The 22941-nt window shown below is 42.4% G+C and overlaps 1 protein-coding gene across 1 annotated transcript in view; it reads left to right on the forward strand.

The window, feature by feature from the left end:
- GDPD3 (glycerophosphodiester phosphodiesterase domain containing 3) overlaps positions 1-22941 on the forward strand; it is a 318837-nt gene that overhangs the window by 83577 nt on the left and 212319 nt on the right. The window contains exons 2-3 of the mRNA XM_044086278.1: positions 13949-13991; positions 18419-18554. Of these exons, the coding sequence (XP_043942213.1) occupies positions 13949-13991; positions 18419-18554 (179 nt within the window). The remainder of the gene's footprint in view (positions 1-13948; positions 13992-18418; positions 18555-22941) is intronic.

The following is a 22941-nucleotide window of genomic DNA, read 5'->3' on the forward strand; positions in this document are numbered from 1 at the left end:
GGAAGTCTCTGTGACAGGAATCTATCCCTCCAGCACGTCCTGTTTATTGTTATGGTGAGGTTTAGATCCCTAGAGAGTGTGGCTCGAGGGGATAAACTTTTCTTTAGGTGTAGCGTGTCCATAAGTTCTGGGTTGGACATGGCCTTGTATGTCAGGCAGAGATCACCTCTGAGTAGGCGGTATGCAACCGAGTACAGCTGGTGTTTCTTCAGTCGAGCTGCATAGGGCATCTGTTTGAGGCCAGTGATCCTCTTGGTGAGGTACATCTGTGGTCTTTCCAGCTGTTGCAGGTGCCTTGTAAGATACATCCCAAATGGGGCATTGTACTCTATGATGGGTCTGATGAGCGATGAGTAGAGGAGCACAATGACATCTTTTGATCTGGATGTGAACCCTTTTGTGATAAGGTGTGCCACATAAAAGGATTTTCTAATGACTTTGGCAATGTGATTATCAAAGGAGAGTTTACTATCTACTTGGGTCCCCAGATCCCTTATTATGTCTTCCGTATTTAGGGGACTAACACCTATGTGGTAGTTTGTGAGTACTTTGTTTTTTCCAAAGGGGATGACTATGCACTTTTTGGCATTTAGCTTGAGGCCATGATTTTGACACCAGGTGTCTGTCTCAGTGTGACCCTTTTGGAGGATGTCTGTGTCAGCTTGAGAGTCAATTATAGCCCCTAGTTTGCAGTCGTCTGTGAACTTGGTCAGCCATAGTCCTCCTGTGCTTGCCTGTACCTCTGAGAAGTATATGCCGAACAGGAGGGTTCCTAGGACTGAGACCTGGGGACCACCACTTGTAACAGATTTAGAGTCCGACCTAACTCCCGCAAGTCTTACCATGTGGGTTCTGTCTGTGAGCCAGTTGGCAACCCATCTTGTGACGTAGGGGTTTATGTTCAGGCTGGTGAGTTTGTCTATAATACCAGAATGGGGACTGGTGTCAAAGGCCTTTGTGAGGTCTAGGTAGGCTGTGTGTACCACCTTTCCCTCATCTATAGCCTTGGTAACTGTCTCAAAAAAGTCCACCAGGTTTAGGAGGCATGATCTGTCCTTAACAAAGCTGAACTGGGTAGGGTCCAGTGTTTGGAGGTTCCCAATGTCTCTGTTAATGAGTTCCATGATGACGCGCTCCATAGCCTTGCAGACCAAGCTAGTCAGGCTTATAGGGCAGTAGTTCCTGGGGTCTGCTGTGGCTCCACCTTTGTGGAGCAGAATAACCATTGCTGTGTGCCACTCTATGGGTACGTAACCTGTGGAGAGGCTGAGTTTGAACAGTGTGTTTAGGTGAGGGGTTAGTTTGTCTTTGAACTCGTGTAGGACACAGCCTGGGACACTGTCCGGTCTCATTGATGCTGTGTTTTTGGCTTTGGAGAGGGCTGTTTTAACCTGGGTGTCTGTGATTTCAGGAGCTCTACATTCTTCTGGTATGGTTATGGGCCCTTTTGGGGTTGAGAGGGGGGTAAAGTTTGCGCTTAACCTGTCTGCCAGGATGTTGGCAATATTGGTCGGTTCAGTGTATTTTGTACCATTCTGCACTAACTCTGAGCAGATCTGAGCATTGCCACTTAGATTCTTGACATAGCTAAAGAATGCCTTGTGGTTATCTTTGGAGTCCTTGGCAATTTTTCTTTCGAAACTCGCCTTAGATGATTTTATGAGGGATTGTAGTTTCTTGCTTATACTGATCAGGGATGTCTTTCCTTCTTGCGATTTTACTCTTTTCTGCACTAGTTTCCTCCTTCTATTGAATAGCTTGTTTATGGCAGGGGTCCACCAGACTGGTTTCCTTTTCTTGGAGGAGTGAGTCTTGGTTTTGCTTGGGATAGCACAATCCATGCATTCTTGTAGGTGTCCGTAGAATGCATTAGTAAAGGATTTTGCAGCTTGGACAATGTTATCCCTTAGCATGGGGGCTTTGAAACTTTCCACCTTGGTCTTAAGTAACGTGGTTTGCTTTTGAAAAGTTTTTCACAGTTATTTCCTTGTCCGGGGGTGGGGGCGGAATGTGGATATCCAAAGTGATTTGTTTATGGTCAGTTCTAACCAGTGAGGGGTTGACCTCCGGTGTGGAGCACCAGTCGCCCATGTTGGTGATGACCAGGTCCAATATGTTGTCACCTCTGGTCAGAGTGATGACGATTTGATCCAGGGCATTTGAGTTTATAAATTCTAGGAAATGTTGGGCAAGGGAGTTAGTACTTGAGTAGTTCTCCCAATTAATGTTTGGGTAATTGAAATCACCCAATACTAGGGTGTTTGGTAGGACCTTTATATTTTCAATGTTTCCAGAAATGCAGAATGAGGGTCCTGGGACATGGTGGGTGATCTGTAGCAAGCTACAATTTGAATTGCAGTTTTGCCCATTGTTAGTTGAATGTGGATCATCTCTGAAGCATCGTGCTGTGCCACTAACCTGGAGGTGTGGGTATCCTTGATAAATATGGATACGCCCCTGCCTTTTGTATTTCGGTCTGGGTTCTGTGGCCGAAATGTATGGTATGAGCTGTAGTCTGGTAGTGCTGGGGTGCTCTCTGGAGCCTTAAACCAGGTTTCTGTTACTATACATATATCAATTTTCTCCATACTGAGGAGTGTTTCAAGTGCGTGCATTTTGAGGTTTAGACTTCTGGCATTGAGAAGCATTACCCTCAGATTTTTGTTACTTGTGCTATTTATGGCGGTGGGTTTGTCTTTTGAGCCTTGCCTAAAAAGGCACTATGGGGGTGGCAAGAGCCTTGGCCAGTATTCGAAAGCCTAAGGGTGACAGGTGTAAGCCATCTCTAGTGAAGCAGCGTGGCTTGTCGAGCATGTCATCCCAGGCGGACAGACACTGGATCCCCTTTGAATGACACCAGAAACTTAGTCAATTGTTGAAACTGATAATTTTTTCTTTATACTGTGGTATCATTCTTGGTGAGAGCAGGATGCTACTCAGGGTCAGGATCATACCGGCCTGGGCTACAAGATCAGAGAGCTCTTCCATGTCTCTTTTCATGTAGTCCAGGGAGATATGGCTCAGGTCATTCACACCAACATGGACAATGACAGAGTCGTATTTGTACTTGTTCTGGAGTGACCTGAGTGCTTGTGTTATGTGGTGGATCCTGGCACCCGACAGGCAGCTAACAGTAACCTTCTCCTTATTCAGTCTAGTGAGTGGGACATCAGTGTGCCTGACTATAGAGTCACCTACTACTAGTATGTTGGGTATGTTATTTTGCCTTAAGGGCTGTGATTGCATGGCACACTGGTTTTGTGAAGTATGTGTTTCATGATTTGTGCTGGAGGGTGGAAGTTGCTTGGATGTCTGCTTTGGAGGTCTCTGTTGCTTTTGCAGATTTTTATTTAGAGCCTCCGAGTATGTTTTCATGTATTTATGTTTGTTTTTTGCCGGTGCTGGTCTAATGGGTCTATGTGAGACTGGTGATGTGATGCAAGTATTTCCCTTCTCCTCTTATCTGTCTGATCCAGCCTTGGGTTGGAGACAGCTTAGCCTCCAGTTTGGCTGTTTAATTGCATCTCTCACATGTATTAGTGTTTGGTGGTAGGAGGAGAGGGTTGTCTGTGTACATGAGGCAGATGTAACAATGCCTCAAAATGCCCAGATTCACCAGTTGGACTGGAGAGTACGCCTGAAACTGCCCTTTGGACATGCCTGGATAGGTACAGTGAACTGTTTTACTGAATGGTTGGGAAGGTTGAATAGAGAGCCTTGTCTTTCTGTACAGTATAGGAGGGTCTAGTGCTAGGGTTTAAAAGTGCTTGCTATGAGTTCTGAGCAAGTGCCGGGCTGAGAAATAAATAGCTTGAGTGCTTAAGTTGAAAGTTTTTCTAGTTCCAAGGGAAAAATTGAAGAGGAGACTTTGTGCAGCCGGGAATAGTTATACCCTAGCTAACTGCTGCTGCCTGGCGTGCAAAACCGGGCAAATGCAGTATTTATAGCAGGGAAATGAAAGAGATAGAAATTAGCCCAAAATGGCCAATAAACTACTAATTTCTGGGCTGAAACACTCCTCCAGGGACAGATAGGCTGCTCAAAGCTCCCCTCTCTCACAGGTGAACAGAGAAACTTCCTTCTATCCAAGTAAGGTATGGGCAAACACAGAGATTTGTAACACAGCCCTGAATTTTACAGTGTTGAGTTGCCAGCCCAGCACCCAACCTTCACAGAAGGCACATGCACACACATACGCACTGACTCCATGTCTTTAAAACTCACTCAACTGCAGGGAGGACATGCAGACTCCACATGGAAGGTGCTCCAGTTGAGAAATGAACTGGAGAATCTCTTACTGTGAGGTGACAACACTAACTGCTGCACCATTGTAGCTTCCTATTGTCTTATAATCATTGTATATAATCCCCCTTTTCTTGGATTTAACCTAAATCCCCAAGAAAACTCAAATATGCCAATCAAAGGAGTGCATAATGTTTATGAAACAACTTTGTGCCTACTGCTCATATCCAAGAAAATACACATGCCTTCAGAGAATTTGAAAAATGTCCAGGAAAAAAGACAAATGTTGATGGAACACTCTACTGCAACAACAATTACCTTTTAAAAGCATTGACAGTAATGAATGCCCTAAGTGAAACACAACTCTGTTTATTGTAATGCTGACCAGGCTGCTGGTACAACTGGTGGTAGTGGTGTGCCTGTGGGTGTGGATGATGTGTTTGATGGCATTCTCTCCTAAACTGGTGTGACTGAGGGAGATATGCCATGTGTGCGTGTGTGTGTGTGTGTGTGTGTGTGTGTGTGTGTGTGTGTGTGTGTGTGTGTGTGTGTGTGTGTGTGTGTGTGTGTGTGTGTGTGTGTGTGTGTGTGTGTGTGTGTGTGTGTGTGTGTGTGTGTGTGTGTGTGTGTGTGTGTCAATCTCAGTATGGAGATTAGAAGCCTTACAGTTTAGAGTCTGAGAGATATGGACATGCTTCACAATAGGGACTGTGACCAATAAATAATGCTGGATGATTGTTTCAAGTCAATATGTTTCCACAAGTTCTTCTCTCACCAGCTGCAAGAATTTCACTGCAAAGCCAACTTCCTTAAAATTCAGGATATACACCCAGGAAGGATACATATCCAAGATTATCTAAGCAAGGAGCTGTGGAGATACCCAGAGATGGAGGGTAGCAGGGGGCAGACTGGGTGTGCAGTTACATAGACTGAAAAAGAGTTTCAACTTTCTGGAGCTGATTCTGTGGCTCTTTCGTGTACCTTCCTCAGATCTGCCTACAGGGGTTGAGTCTACATTCACATACTAATTCCTATAGCTGATAGTTCCAGTGTTAGATGTGTTCATCTAAAATGGGTTAGATACTGAGATATTGATAATGATTTGGGGTTGATTTAGTGCCTTGTGAGTGACATGGACCTCGCTTGGTAGTTATTTAGTCAAATAAGATATATCCCGTTTAGGCTGTTGGGGTTATATCTTTAATCTTTTTTTCTTTCTTGTTTTTTTATATAAAAACTGATCCAGGTTACACACACACACACACACACACACACACACACACACACACACACACACACACACACACACACACACACACACACACTGGTCATTCTTTCAAGTTGAGTAAAAATTGTGGTGGTGCATTTTCCTAAAGTTCAGTATGCATTTAACAGTAAATGAGTTATTCAGGCCCGGTGGTTTTCCAGCTCTCATTCAAATCTACCATTCTAATTCCTTCTTCTCTAATCTGTCATTTCTATTGCTGTCCAGGTCTTCATAGTGGATCCTGTCAATGACATGTAAAGTGAAAGATTTGTATCCATCATCTTCCTTAGCATTCTTGCCCAAGGAGTTGTTAGGAATGATTTGACGTATGTCGGTGCAGTGATGTGCTACCCTGGTCTTTAACTTATGGATAGTCTTTCCCACATAAAAAAGCCAGGCATTGTGCTCTGTAAACAACTGTGTCAGAGTTGCAGTTACTGTAGCTTGTGCTCTGAAATTTCTTCTGGTCATTACTCCAGAAAGAAGCTTCCTGGTTGCTCAGGAATCTGCAGTAGTTGCAGAAAGGTTGAACACATTGGTAGGTTTCTTTCCTAAGTTGCAAGTGCTCTACTGGCGTTCTTCTTTCTACATAGTACCTTCTGCTCCTGTCTTTATGGATGGTAAAACTAGTTTTGAGGGGAGGATCTCAGTCAGAGTCTTGTTCTCACTAATAATGCACAAATTGTTCTCGATTGCTTTCTTGATGTCATTAAAGTCCAATGAATAGGTGAGGGTGGTTCTAGTCCTCTATCATCATCCCTGTGTCTGGTGAGGCTATGGAGATATCTTCAGTCTGGTCAAAGGAATGTTCCAAACTGGGGTTGTTGTTTTCTTTACAAATAATGATGGGGGTCTATGATTAGCTTGCTGAAACAGTTGCAATAAATTCGGGCCAGAAAGCCTTTTGTTCTGTTTTTTGTGAATGATTCTTTTTCCTTAGTCACTTTTGCAATCCTCATTCCTTCTGTTTCTGTCTTTTTATTTATTGATAGGTCAACATACCCAGCAATTTTTATTCCTTTTTCTTTTATCAGTTTATAATGGTTTAAGCTAAGAATGTAATTTGTTGGATGGTGGTATATGTGCATAGGCCAGTGATGGCGAACCTTTTGGGTTCAGGGTGTCAAAAATGTAGAAAATGCCTAACTTGATTCTGCTTGTGTGTCACCCCCCCAAACAACAAATAAATTCTTCTTTTGGTTTTTCCCAGTTAGGGTTCACCACAGTGGATCACATGTCTGCTCATAACTGGCAGTGGAGTTTTATGGTGTCAAGTTGCCATGCCAGCACCCAACCTTCCATGGAAGGCACACACATGCACTCACACCTAGGGCCAATTTAGAGTGTCCAGTCCACCTACAGCATGTCTTTGGGAGGAAACTGGTGCACCTGGCAGAAACCCACATGATCACAGGGAGGACATGCAGACTCCACACAGAAGGCACCCCAACCAAGGATCGAACTGGAGAACCTTTTGCTGTGAAGAAGCAATGCTAACTGCTGCACCACCGTGGCCACCCAAAATAAATAACTAAATAAAAATAAATAAAACAGCATAGCTGTCAATACATCAGGGATAAATCTCAACAGAATCATGGACAAATCTAGAAATAAGAGATATGGACAATTTTAAGCTACTAGTACTATTAATATGAGACACTGACAGAAGAAAATGAATGTGAATTAATATACATTTTCTGAAGTAAAATTAGTCTGTAAATCTAATTATTGTCATCATTAAGTTTAAAAAGTTGCCAGTTTTAGCAGTGATTAAGAGGGACACTTGAGAGGAATGTAAAACAGCAAACTCCTAGAAATGCAGACTACTTGCCATTTGCAGAAGTGTAACCACAAAGAGAAAACAATGTCAGCACTGCCCTTTGCAGACTCTGTCGAGAAAATATACTGAATAGTCTTTAAGGTTAATAACTTCCTTACCTCTGCAGCAGTGTTGTTGAACTGGCTACTGTCACAAAATAATTCAATGCACTTCACACAAGCAACAAATGCAAAAGCAGTTTCTTTGGTAACTCAGGTGTTGGTGAACGTTGGTGTGTCGCCCAAAATGTCTTGGGGTTGTCACCTTTGACACACATGTCATAGGTTTGCCATCACTGGCCTAGGTAATGCTTAGATAAATTTTATAATAAAGAAGAATAACTGTAGTATAGAAGGTGATTAAGGCATGTGTTTTTTTTTTGTTTGTTGTTTAAATGGACTTCATTTTGCATTTCAAACACAGTTTGCTGTACTTATGTTTAAGATTTTGATTTATAGATAGATTTGTTATCTTTCATCAGTTGCAACTGAAGCATAGCTGTTAAGTCTTTGGAAACAGGTAAAACTTGTTTGGCAAGGTAGGGATCTAGACAGCACTCCCAGTGGTGATCCATCCCCCACGGATGACACTACCTATGAGGGTGTACATATCTGGAAGAATGTTCCTTCTCTGAACAATTGAAATAAGTGCATGTTGTTACAAGCTTTAAAACATTATCCTAACAGCCCTCATCTGCCTGTAAAGAAGTATTTACAAATAAAGAGACATCTTCAGAGAGGAAGTAGCTCTGAGAGCCCTACTTTCATTTTTAGCCAGCTTTCTGTTGTGTGATACTGCAAAGGATCTTTCCACCACTATATTCTTTCGGAGAATGTGGTACTTCAACAAGGGTGCTGCTATTTTTTTCCTGTAAGCCATGAGTTTTTGGACTAGTGAGGTTTTTACAGAGGTTTTTTTGAGTTGGTTCCCCAACCATGTGAAGGGGATTTTACTCCAGGATTTGGTTTGGAAGTTTAGTTTTCCTTTTGTACATAGACAGAAGGACAGCACTAAGCTGGATATATATATAATGACCACTGTTACAGTAGAATTCGTAACACATGGGAAGAGTGCAGTTAGCTACTGAAAGTCAAGGAGAAAGTAGATTATAGCATATACTGAAAAAGAGCAGCACCCACCTCTCTCTCTCTCTATCTCTCTCTCCATATATATATATATATATATATATATATATATATATATATATATATATATATAAATAACATTTTCTTTTCTTTTTGTTGTTTTTCCTTGTTGCTGTTGTTAATTCCTCAAATTTCTACTCTCTTAAGAACAGAAAAGAGAGAGGAAGCATTGACCCGCATACTTCAAGTATCGGATGTGAAAGGACTCTCAAACTGACATAATGTTTTATTCATGACCACACCAACAGTTTATGATATATCCGAAACCACCCAAGTTGCTTAGGATTGCTAATTAATGCCCATAATCCCCAATGCCCTTGAAACATGCTATCCAGGTACAATGAGTTTGTTACTGCAGGACTGTGAACAAGGGCAAAGTTATAGATTAGAGCAGGGGGCTTTGGACTATGCTGGCATGGAGAGTCAGAGGCCAGATATCCAGGAGATGTGAGTGTGAAAGAGACATAAAAATATATCTTAAAGGAATCTGTAAAAAATAAAGGGGAAAAAAAGGATTCTACAAGAACAAATGGGCAATACCTGAAGACACGGAGTGAAGGAAGGAAGTATTTTGTTATAGACGTAGCTGTGAGTAAATAAATTACTTTATAGAAACAACAGTGGATTCAAAAACTCATGGAAAGTTATGGAGGAGAAAATAAAGCACAAGTCAGCTTATAACCTCTGTAATGACATCCTAGGTGGTCATAAGCAGGCATTATCTGTTGTCACAATTTGTATTTTGTTACACTTGTATATCAGTGTTGTAAAGTAACTTGTAATAAAATTGAATCCAAAAGTAACAGTTAAATAAAGATATACGCATGCCTGAAAAAAAATCAAGAAACTGTCAAACCTTTGTTGTGGATTACCAATGCTTCCCAGTAATATCACTGGTAAAGCTGGAGTGTTATTTATTTGTGGTATTGCAATGTGAAAGGGAGCCTAAGAACAGTGTAACACATGGCACAAAGTGATTTGTAATATCTAAGCCAGATCATGTGAGGACAGGCTTATGGCAATGAATCTGCAGTTGCTAGAGGACAGGGTGGGTGTTCTGACAGACGTGGAGTTTCCTGAAATGAAGGAAAACAGTAAACTGTGAAGTTATGTCTGAATTAAGCAGTATTTTCAGAACACAAAGACATGAACAAAAACAGATGCCTAAGGAAAAGTCTGCAAGGGTGAGAATTTCTGCTTCATGAGTAACAAGCTGCTAAACACCTTCTTGCAGAGGTGGTGGGTGGCAAAGTAATTAGTACTTCTAGATATAGCTGGCATCAAGCTCACAGCATATTACTTAGGATAGTAACAATATGACAGAAAGCAAAAGAACAAAACCCTCTGTATACTGCCTATATACACAAATAGTGAGCTTGTGCTGAGGATTAATACTTGTACTAATGTATACTGTGCCAGTCCAAAGCTACTAAATGGAACCCATCCCATCCACTGAAATGCTTAAAATGCTATGCAGCACAAGTCTACCATGCTGGGAGGCACTATCAATGAGCTGTTTTCTATAGTCAGGAGTTTGAGTCCTTCATTCTCCATTTGATTACTGTGTGAATGAGTCACATATCTAGACAGTTCTCTGGTGTAACTGGGAAATGGACATCAGCTCCAGAATGGTCACCTGGGTGGCATATCTAAACTGGCAGTTAGTGCGAATTATTAAGTCTATGAGTTGTTAAGGAACAGCTTACTGTGATAAAAAGGATTTTATTCCCTCAGCCTCCGTTTGCCTACTGTATGTCCTTCAGCAAGTTATTTAATTATACATTACTTTGGTGTACATCTAGTTTGCATTTTCCATGTCTACTTCCCCTTAAGTCCCCTTGGATACCCCAGTATATAATCATCTTGGAGTTCCTTACGTTTTTTCTCCTTTATTCCACCCCTGATGTAATCTGTCTGTCAGACTGAGATATCAAAGTTGAAGGGTAAAGTCACTGCCAGTCATTTAAGCCAATTCTCTGGAGCAGAGAAATAAAACCCTTATTGTGACCTTGATGACCTAGGATTGGCTTGCAACCCAAGGACTGGAGGAGCTAGTAGGGAAGGACAGGAATGAGCAACGGATGCCAACTAACCCATCATAGGTGGAGGGAGGGTGCCTGGCCCATAGCACTGGTGACTCCTGGGAAAGGTCAGCAGGAATATGCTAAGGGACCACAGGATGTGTTGTACACAAGGCACTGTCAAGCAGTTCTGTGCACTGGAGGTAATGTGGTGTGTGTGTGTGTGTGTGTGTGTGTGTGTGTGTGTGTGTGTGTGTGTGTGTGTGTGAGGATGCATACACAAAATGGGCTTTACATTGCAGTCCATGTCTGTGGAAGGTACATTAGCATCCATGAAGAAGGACTTGGAGCTAAATAGCAAACTGTATCTCTCAGCAAAGAAAAGGAGCTATTAGTTAATTAGTCATCGGGTGCCGAGAGACAAAACATTGAAGAAAGAAAAATCACTGCTGTTCACTTGCCTCAGTGATTCCTCCTTGGTTGCTATCCTCCTGAAATCTGTATGCTGTACTGAGCTGGTCACTCTGATGTGTGAAGAGGACAGTACAAGGGTCAGCTATGGGGGCAGTGGTATCTGGGAAACAGCAAAGGATGATACCTACAGCTGCTTGGACATTTTAATGTTTTCCTCCTGGAAGGAAGACTACATTATAGTGCATCCTGGCCCTGACATTACTCTAACCTCTGACTATAGGGAACGGCTAGTTTTCTGTAGATCCTCTGGCTCATAACAAACTAGAAAGTACTCTGCATTTCAGGGGGGGGGGGTAGGGGTAGAGTGGGGTTAGTGTGTTTTTGTTCTTCTTTCCCTAGTCATCCCTCTTCAGATGCTGTTTCTGGAAACAGGTCATTGGCCTTGTCAGTAAAGGCTTTGTCAGTATATATCAGCAGGCTTAAACTGACAGAAAGTTCTGTCCTTCCATGAGTGTAAATAAGAATGAGATGGCTTTCAGAGTAGATTGTTCTGTAATTGTTCTTGCTTATCTTGACATAACATTTAGTCTCAGGGTGCAAAAATGCAAAAATTGCATGTTTTTAATATTCCTTAAGTTCTATGAGCTTATTAACCTCCCTTCCATTTTTTGCAGCTTCATTCTCACAGTGACCTCTTCAGTAAACGTGTTTGAAGCAAAGGAAGATTCCCCCATTGTTTCTCTGTATAGTGAAATGCTTAAAATGCCATGCAGGACAGGTGCACCATGCTGTGATGCTTGCTGTTGTGTTCTTCTATATGCTGATCATTGATATGGAAGAAGGCATCCATGGGGAGCACACAGAGCATCTCTGGTTCAGGTTTAAACCCTGTACTCTATGACACTGCACCCATTTGAGTTAAACACAATGCCATTGTTAGTGATAGTAACAGATTTTATGTGTGCTGATAGTATCCTCCTTGCCTCTGTTGGAGGCTGGGGTGGGCTATGTACACTCAAGGGCACACTACTGTGTGATTGTTCTGATGGCATCCTGGTGAAGGGCAGGTCTGCTTAGAGGCAATGTCCCTTGTGGATGTGAGGGGATGGCAGCAGTGGTCAGCCCATTACTTGTCCCTCTCTGGTGCTTTACCAAGTATAGATGGTGGCTGGGGTGCAAGCAGAAAAAGCTGAACACACCCTTATGGCGTTGTAATTTGTAGCCTCTCCTGTTGACTCTCATCCTGGTGATGGGAAATGAATGAGCCCATCGATCGGGGTGTTTAATGATTGGCAGGTAGTGGGTAGGCAGGCTGAAAAAAAGGTATATAAAAGAACTGTCTCAGGCAAATGCAAATATTGATATTCCTATAATGCTTCTATCTATAATGTAGCTGTTAGTTTACTGTGAGAGCTTCTCATAGAGCTTCAATGTATGGTGCGTACATTCATACGTTACTAAGATTTAAAGCATGTGTTTTACAGTTTATGCAGTTAAGAGTACCCAAATGAGGTGTAAAATGTAACCTCCATCACAACCACATAGGGTCTGCTTACTAAGTTGCAATATTTGGTTCATGTTTTTTTTACACTGTGGCTTATTAAGAGCTAATGTTTGAGGTGACTTTACATCACAGTTCTCTCCTGTGATGTCACAGGCTTTATAATACAGCTTGAACAGTGTTACTCAGTATGCATTGATCTGTTGCCCACCTGTGACTGTCCTGGTGAAGAAGACAATGATACATCCTTTGTGATTCTTCTTTCCTGGTGTATGGAGTTCATACCTTTCAAACTCTTAGAGGAAGAAATTTGGACAAAGCCATAAAAAAAGTGGAAGAAAGGCCAAAAAAAAGGGACAATTTTTAAATGTTGCTCTTGCAAACTTAGAAAGTTGATAGAATAACAGGTTGTGCATTAGCATGAATTTTCTGCACGAAATGAAATCTGAAACTCAAAGGTCTGTCATTATTTTTTAACTTCAATCTTTAATGATTAGCCACTAATTTGCCAGAAAACCACAATTTTATGAAAAATTGACCAAAAATATGTGGCAAAAATCTGGACATTCTGCAAAAATCTTTACAGTTGAAAGGTATGAGAGTTATGTCTTACATATTATAGAGACTGGTAACTGTAACCTTTGGCAGGTTATAACAATATGGGAGAAACAGCGGCTGCAACATTCCAAAACAAGCAACTTGAGAAAGTAAACCCAGAAGAAAACCATTCCATGCCATGTGTGGTGGTGTGGGTACTAGTGTCACGCCCAAAGCTACTAAATTAAACCCTTCCCATCCTGCTGTGTAGCATGAGGGGTTAATATGTCATCTAAAAAAAAAAAGAGTGGAGAGCTCGCCAAAACTTCAGCGAGTTGGGCTACAGCTGATATCCATATGTAGTTGGGAGGGTGGCCTAATGGTTAAGGTGTTTGTCTTACAAACACAAGATACAGAGTTTGAGTCTCACAAGGGATAATTGGCTAGGCTTAAAATGGCTCGCAAGGGCAGTTAGCCTAGTACTAATCCACGAACCTATGAACCTATATGTGCATGCAGGAGAATGCCTGGTACCTTGACCTCACTATGTGTGACTAGCTTAAGGATAAAAAGAAAAAAAAATCCCTCATTAGCCTATAGAATACAGGTATCCAAACCACCTGTTGTCTCCAAGTCTCAGAGTTACACTGAATATTTCAGGTAAATTGAAAACCACAAATGCTATGCCTTGTGACATGACCCTTCCATGGGCCTTCTGTCAGGCTGTGTCCATTGCACATTAAACATATGTATATATAGATATATATATATATATATATATATATATATGTATATATGTATATACACACACACACACAGGTGAATGCGGGTGATTCATGATTCTGGGATGGTCCTATAAAAGAGATATGTACTAAGGCAAAATATGCAGCAGTAGGAAAAGTAAGTACATGTAAGTAAGTAAATGTATGTCAGGTGTACTCTAATGCTTTGCTTTATGAAAGGAATTATATTATTTATTTATTTTTTATTAAAATATTCTAGGAGCTGGAGAGAAGATTGAAAACACGTTAGAAGCCTTCCGACAGTAAGTACTGTTGTTGGACAGTATTTCTATGGGTGTGAGGTTAATTACAAAACAGAATACCTTTGCTGTGAAAAGCTATGATGAAAACTGCATTTCTTATAACTTTACAAACTGCTGTTTTGTTTGCTGTTATGATTTGTAATAGTCATGTAGAATTTCCCTTTCTCTATATACCTTTCAGCACTGTGAGCTAGTACATGAAAACTGCTGGTGTTATGTTTTATCCATGAGCATATGGGACGGCTTGCACCTGTCACCCCTGGGATTCCGGATATTGGCTAAGGCTCTTGCCACCCCCATAGTGCCTTTTTTAGGCAAGGCTCAAATTCTAAACCTACCACCCTAGAAAACAAAAATGGGAAGAAATTGAGGGTAATGCTGCTCAATGCCAGAAGTCTAAATCTCAAAATGCACGCACTCGAGGCCCTTCTCAGTATGGAGAACATCGATGTCTGTGCTGTAACTGAAACCTGGTTCAAGGCTCCTGAGAGCACCCCGGCACTATTAGGTTTTACCTCATATCATGCGTTCGGCCCCAAAACCCGGACCACTCCACAAAAGGAGGGGTGTATCCATATTCATAAAGGATACTCACACCTCCAGGTTGGTGGCAACGCATGAAGCTTGGAAACCATCCAGGTGCAACTAACAATAGGCAAAACTGCTCTACAAATTGTAGCATGCTACAGGCCACCCTCTCAAACTCAGGAACCCCACACAGCCTTCCTGAAGACACTGGAGGGTATAAATGTATCTCCAAACACCATCATATTGGGTGACTTCAACTACCGAATAGAGACTGGGAACATTACTCAAGCCCTAACTTTCTAGCCCAACGGTTCCTGGAGTTCATAAATTCAAATGCCATGGAACAGCTAGTCACTGTTCCCACGAGAGGAGAAAATATACTAGATCTCATTGTCACAAACATGGGGACAAAATGCTCCACACCGAAGTATATCCCTCATTGGTGAGATCTGATCATAAACTAATCTCACTGGAAATCCACATCCGCCCCCACCCCAAACAAAAAGACCATAGTGAAGAACTTCTCTAAAGCAAACTTCACACTACTCAAGACTGGTGTGGTATCCTTCAAGGCCCCTGAGTCAGAGGAAACCACAACCCAAGCTGCGGAAGCCCTTACAAATGCCTTCTATGAACACCTCCAGGACTGCATGGATCAGGCAATCCCAAATAAAACCAAGACTCTTTCCACAAAGGGCAAGCGTCCAGTCTGGTGGACCCCAGCCATTAACAAACTTTACAATAAGAGGAGAAAGCTATTACATGATAGAACAAAATCCATAAAAGGGAAGTCACCCCTGATCATTATTAGTAAAAAAATACGAGCACTCATAAAATCAACTAAGGCCAATTTTGAGAGAAAAATTGCCATGGATTCAAAGGACAATCATAAGGCCTTTTTCAGCTATGTTAGGAACCTGGGTGGAAACTCACAGATATGCTCAGAATTAGTCCAAAATGATACAAAAATCACTGAACCCACAGACATTGCCAACATACTGGCAGACAGGTTCAGTGCAAACTTCACCCCTCTCCCCTAAAGGAGAGATAACTATCCCAGCCGAGTGTAGCCTCCCGGACATCTCAAATGCGCAGGTGAAAGCTGCTCTCTCTAAAGCTAAAAACACAGCATCAATGGGACCGGATGGTGTCCCCAGCTGTGTGCTACACAAGCTAAATGAGGAATTAAACCCGCACATAAGGCAGCTGTTTAATCTCAGCCTTACCACAGGATATGTGCCCAAGGAGTGGCGTACGGCAACTGTGGTCCCACTCCACAAAGGTGGCGCCTCTACGGACCCTGGTAATTACCCGCCCCATAAGCTTAACAAGTCTAGTCTGCAAAGCTATGGAGAGGATCATAATGGAGCTCATAAACAAAGATATAGGGGACTTGCAGACATTGGACCCGACCCAGTTTGGCTTTGTCAAGGGAAGATCATGCCTTTTGAACTTGGTCAACTTCTTGAAATAGTCACCAAGGCCATTGATGAGGAAAGGCAGTCCATACAGCCTACCTTGACCTTGCAAAGGCTTTCGACACAATACCCCACTCGGGTATTGTAGAAAAACTTACCAGCTTAAATGTAAACCCATATGTCACAAGATGGGTTGCAAACTGGCTTAAGGACAGAACCCACAGGGTTAGAGTTGCTGGCGCTGTGTCAGACTCCAAGCCGGTCACAAGTGGTGTCCCACAGGGCTCGGTCCTTGGCCCCTATTGTTTGGCATCTACTTCTCAGAAGTACAGGCCAACATGGGAGGACTTTGGCTGACAAAGTTTGCAGATGACTGCAAACTGGGCGCCATAGTGGAAAGTGCATCGGACACTGATATCCTTCAGAAGGGACTCACGGAAACAGATAGCTGGTGCCAGAGCCATGGCCTGAAGTTAAACGCCAAAAAATGTATAGTTATACCCTTCGGGAAAAACAAGGTAACCCCAAGCTACCATATAGGTGGCAATCCACTAAGCACAGAAGAGGTTATCAGGGACCTGGGGACCCAGGTTGACAGTGGCCTTTCTTTTGACACTCACATTGCTAAAGTGGTTAGAAAGACCTTCTACATTGCCCACCTGATCATGAAGGGATTCACATCCAGATCTAGTGAGGTCATTGTTCCCCTGTACTCTTCACTTATCAGACCAATGATCGAGTACAATGCCCCATTCGGGATGTATCTCACCCGACATCTGCAGCAATTGGAGAGACCCCAAAAGTTCCTCACCAAAAGGATAAAGGGACTCCAAAATCTGTCATATGCTGCCAGATTGAAGAAACTCCAGCTCTATTCAGTCGCATACCGTCTGCTCAGAGGTGACATGTGCCTGACATACAAGGCCATGTCCAACCCGGAATTAATGGACATGCTCCACCTCAAAAATCCAAATCCACCAAAACCACTAGAGCAAGCGACTTAAACCTTAGCACGGATATAAATAGGACGTGCTGGAGGGATAGATTTATCACTCAGAGACTCCCTATGCTGTGGAATAAAATCCCGGTCCATGTGAGGCAGAGCACCTCGCTGACTCTGTTCAAGAGAAATCTAGACCTGTGGATGGGAGATCGTAGGTTTACCCCGGGAATCATCTCTGGGTCACTGCTGGACAGAGGCACAACAAACTAATGGGCACAGTATTTTTTCATATAAGGGGTGGCGTAAGCCACAATAATTTGGGCTAGGCTTATAAATGCCTTAGGGCAGATAGCCTAGTATAAACCTATGAACCTATGAACCTATATGTGGTACATGAAAACTGCTGGTGTTGCGTTTTATCCATGTCTGTATGTGAATATGTGGTACATGAAAACTGCTGCTGCTATGTTTTATCCATGCGTGTATGTGAATATGTGGTACATAACAACTGCTTTTGTTATATTTTATCCATGTGTGTATGTGAATATGTGGTACATGAAAATTGATGTTGCTATGTTTTATCCGTGCGTGTATGTGAATATGTGGTACAAGAAAACTGCTGGTGCTATGTTTTATCCATGAGTGTAAGTAAATATGTGGATTTTTTTTTTTGAGCAGGGTATGTATCCCTGAGTGCTTATATGTATGCTTAGCTGATTGTGTGGTTGCTTGCATATGTCTCATAATATGAGTCGTAAGATGCTGTTATGATTGTATGCATGAATTAATGCATTTAACATTTTTATCAGAAAATGTTGAGTGTGTGCATGTATGTAAAATTTGTATCAGTTACATTTCTCAAACTGTTGAGGGTTTGTAAAGCATCTGAAGGATAGATCCCATTGCTTCATCAAGGCATATTTAACATTTAGGAAATCGGTATCACTTCAGTCTTTGATGTTTACGAAGTATACTCACCACAAAACTTACAAAGTGCATTCAGGATTACTTTCTTTTTTGGTTCATAGGGGGCTACTTGTTGATAATAGGTTACTTGGCTGAAATGTGGTTTTGACAGGAATATGAACAGGTCTACAGAATAATCTTTGAAAGAGCTTTCCTCATTAACCAAAGATGGAGTGACCTCAGAGCTGATTATATTAAGTAGAGGGGTGCTTTTTACCAACAAAAAAAGATTTCAGCCATTTTGACTTCAGCTATCTTTTTCAGCCAATGCCACAATTTGGTTGGTTTTAATCCATCCGGCAATTTTGACCATTACCCATATTGCTAACATACTGAAACATGCTTAGAAATTCTAAATATTGTTTATATGCCTTATCCTTTACATGTCTTCACATGTGTTCCATGTTCTGAGTTGTGTACAGTCCCCTATGTGTTTAGTGTATATATGAATGCGTACATGCATGTGTGTAAGTAACAATGCTGCTGTCAGTATGACTTTGCAGATATCTGTGTATGTGCTTTGTGCTTCTATCTGTGTGCCTCTACAAATGATTCTCCACATTTCCCTTCAGTGCTGTACAGAACAAAACTGACTTACTGGAACTGGATGTTCATCTCACCAAGGACGGCAAGGTGGTGGTATCACATGATGAAAACCTGGAAAGGCAGACTGGAGTAAACAAGAACATCTCAGATATCAATTATCGGGTGAGCATCTCTCTCTCTCTCTCTGTCCCCCCCCTCTCTTTTTTTTAGGTGGAGGTGATGGATTGGCTTGCATCCAAACTGGGAAGAATAAGATCTCTCATTGCTAATCTTTTTAGAGATTCTAGACCACTGTGTGCAATTCAAGATGAGAAATGTTAGAATACTTCTTATTTAATAATATGAAATTGTTTTCCTTGCCATCACAGTGCTACAGTACACCAGATGTGAGGACTCCGCAGTGGGCTGGAGACAGCCAGAAATAAGACTGGGTCTTGGCAGCTGCTGCTCCATTAGTGTAATATTATTTGGATGTTATGCATGAGGTATGCTGTCTGAGACATTCTGTATTTATTTAAGCTCCTCTCATTATGACTGTGTGCTTCATTTATACCCAGCTGCTCATGGCGAGAGACACACGGATGTCTAAAGTCATCCATTGCTTCTATACACAAAGCCTTGCCTCTTTCTACAATTGACCCCAGATTCTCCTATACTGATTCACAGCTCTTTCTACTGTCACCCAATGCTGTTCCAATACCAATTCACAGTCTTTTCTAAAGCTACCTTCTCTCTACTAAGCAACACCTTGGCCAAATTCCAAGCACCTCCAAACCTAGCAAACACCATAGCATACACTGAGCTATTTACAAAATCCCTGTACAGCCATATTGATGACTGTATAGAAAGAGCTGTACCCACTTGTATTAAGAATAAGACAAAATCAGAAGATGAGCCACCCTGATGGAATCACAATATCAATCGGTTGTATAACAAAAGAAAAAAATCTTGGCCAAGCATAGGAGGAACAAAACTCAACATACTAAAAAAAACCTGACCAGTCTAAACAGGCAGCTAAGAGGGTTAACTAATACTTCAGTGGCTAAATTTGAAGAAAAAATAGCTTCTCTGGCAAAGGCCAACCACAAAGCCTTCTACACGTATGTCTGGCATCACCTCAAGGGAAACATGCAACAATGCGCATTACCCACAGTGAACCAGAGCTATTGTAAGGGAAACATGCAACAATGCGCATTACCCACAGTGAACCAGAGCCATTGTCAACCTTTTGGCTGACGGGTTCAGCGCAAATCCCTCCCCCCACCCAATAGTCCAAAGAAAATACCACAATCCCCCAACCATTGCTAGGGAACAGGTCTTCAATGCACTTTCCAAGGCTAAAAACACAGCATCAATGGACCCCGAAAAACATCCCAGGATGCTTACTAAATAGCATGAAACATAACCTCTCTGGCCTACTTGAGTCAGTTTTCAACTCCAGGCATATGCAGCAACTACAGTGACCTCAGAGGTTCCTTAAAAAAATACAAGGCACAACAAACTTGCCTTATGCAGAACACCTTAAAGCTCTTCCCCTTTACTTTCTCTGCTGTAGATTGGTGAGGTGGTGATCTATACATGGTTTACAAGGCATCTGCAAGCCCCACACTTATGAATCTCCAGCATATTTATAAGCAAACAGTACCAGACATTTAAGGTCTAAGGACCTGAATTTTGTGTGCGACTTAAACAGAACATGCTTTAGAGACAGCTATATGTCCCAACGACTGCCCTTCCAGTTGAACAGGCTTCTATCTGAAGCTGAGTTCATCTATTACCCAATTTAAGTGCAACCTAGACCAGTAGATGGGGACTGGCACCAATGTCCCTTATGGACAGAAGTAGCTTATAAATGCCTGGCCCTCTATGTCCCATTTGTATACACAACATCATTATTTTGTCAGGAAAATTTGGCTAGGCTTAGAAAGGCCCTTTGGGTTGTTAGCCTAGTAACAATCTGTGAATCTATGAATCCATGAAATTCAACCACAGCTTCTCCCATACTTATTCACAACTCATTCTGTAATTTTAGGTTCCTTTTACACTGACCAACAACTCTTATAGTCAGTAACAGCTCCTCCCACTCTTATTTGCAACTCCTTTTAGTCACCTACAGTTTCTTCTCCCACACCGATCCATACAGTCACCCAGCACTCCTCCCACACCAATACAGAGTTAATTCTTTGGTCACCTACAGCTCCTACAATGCTAAACTACTGCTCCTTCTACAGTCACTCATAGTTCTTATACTGAGCCATTCTTTCCACAGTCACACTCAGCTCTTGTTGCACTGTGTGACAACTCTTTTTACAGTCAATCACATCTCCTACTACATTGATTTTCAGCTCCTTCTACAGTCATCACATCGCTTGCACAAATTTGCAGCTTTTGCAGTCAATCACATCCTACACTTACAACTCCTTTTATTGAACAACTTCCACAAATATTGATGGCTCCTCCTACAGCCACCTACAGCTCCTACTACACAGTTCTACAGTTCCTCCAAGCTCCTCCTTTACAGAGCAACAGCTTCTACAGTTATCCACAGCTCCTCCTCCTACACTTATCCATTGTCCCTCCGACAACCACCTACAGCTCTTATGACACAGATCTACAGCTCCTTTAACAGTCAACCACAGCTCCTCCTACACTGATTCACAACTTCTACAGTCACCCACAAGTTCTCCTACACCGATCCACAGCTCATCATAGAGTTACCCAAGACTCCTTCCACACTGATCAACAACTCCTCATACAGTCATCTAGCACTCCTCCCACACTGATCAACAGCTCATCAGTTACCTATGGCTCCTCCCACTGCAATCCGCAACTCCTCATACAGTCATCCAGCACTTCTCTCACACCAGTCCACACTTTTTAGTCACCTACAGCTCCTATGATGCTTCTTTTACAGTCACTCATAGCTGTTATTATACTGAGCCACACCTTCTACAGTCACGCTCAGCTCTTGTTGCAGTGCATGACAACTCTTTCTACAGTCAATCACATGTCCTACTACATTGATTTTCAGCTCCGTCTACAGTCATCACATCTCTTGCACAGATTTGCACCTTGTACAGTCAACCACATCCTCTCTTACACTAAGCTATACCTCATAAAGTCACATACAACTCCTCTTTAATTGCACAGCTTCTGCAGATATTGATGGCTCCTCCTATACGTATCTATAGCTCCTCCTACAGCCACATACAGCTCCTACTACACAGTTCCACAGTTCCTCTAAGCTCTTCCTTTACTGAGCAACAGCTTCTAGCTCATATTACACTTATCCATAGCTCCTCCCACAACTACCTACAGTGCGTACTATACACATCCACACTTCCCCCTAGCTCCTGCTTTACTGAACAACAGCATCTACAGTTATCCAAAGTTCTTCCTACAGTTATCCATTGCTCTTCCTACAATCACCTACAGCTCTTAAGACACAGATCTACAGCTATTTTTACAGTCACCCACAGCTCCTCCAGTCACCCACAGGTTCGCTACAGTGATTCAGACTTCATGCAACCACCTACAGCTCTTCCTACATTGGTCCGCAGTTCCTAAATTCATACAAATCTCCTCCTGTACTGATCCAAAGCTCCTACAGTCACCCACAGCTCCTACTATACTGATTCACAGCTCCTACAGTCACCCTCAGGTCTTCCAACACTGATTCACATCTCCTGCAGTCACCCACAGCTCCTACTACACTGATTCACAGCTCCTACATTCACCCACAGGTCCTTCAACACTAATCTAAAGCTCCTACAGTCACCCACAGCTTCTACTACACTGATCCACAGCTTCTATAGTCACCCACAGGTCCTTCAACATTGATCCACAGCTATTACCATCACCCACATGTCCTACTACACTTGTTCTCAGCTCCTAGAGTCATACAAATTTCCTACACGGATCCAAAGCTACTACTGTCACCCACAGCTCCTCCTACACTGATCCCCTGCTCTTCAGTCACCCACAGCTCTTGCTAGACTAATCCACAGCTCTTCCAGTCATCCACAGGTCCTCTATGTTAAACCAGAGTTCCTACAACCACCTTAAGCTATTCTTACACTGATACACAGCTTCTACTGTCACACACAGCTCCTACAGTTACTTACAGCTCCTATAGACACCCACAGCACCTTCTACACTGATCCACAGATTTTACTGTCACCCATAGGTTCTCCTACACTGATCCATAGCTCTTTATAGTCACCCAAAGCTCCCACTACACTGATCCACAGCTCCTACAATCTGTCACAGCTCCTACTACTACACTGATCCACAGCTCCCACAGTCACCCACAGTTCATCCTACACTGATCCACAACTCCTACAGTCACCCACAGTTCCTACCACACTGATCCACAGCTCCTACAGTTATCTACAGCTCCCACAGTCACCTACAGTTCCTCCTACACTGATCCACAGCTTCTATGGGCACCTACAGCTGTTACAGACACCCACAACTCCTACCACACTGATTCTCAACTCCTACAGTCACTCACAACTCCTACCACACTGATCCACAGCTCCTACAGTCA

The sequence above is a fragment of the Protopterus annectens genome, chromosome 10.part0 (assembly GCF_019279795.1).
Source record: "Protopterus annectens isolate FY-2018-M chromosome 10.part0, PAN1.0, whole genome shotgun sequence".
In the NCBI taxonomy this organism is placed as follows: Eukaryota; Metazoa; Chordata; order Ceratodontiformes; family Protopteridae; genus Protopterus; species Protopterus annectens.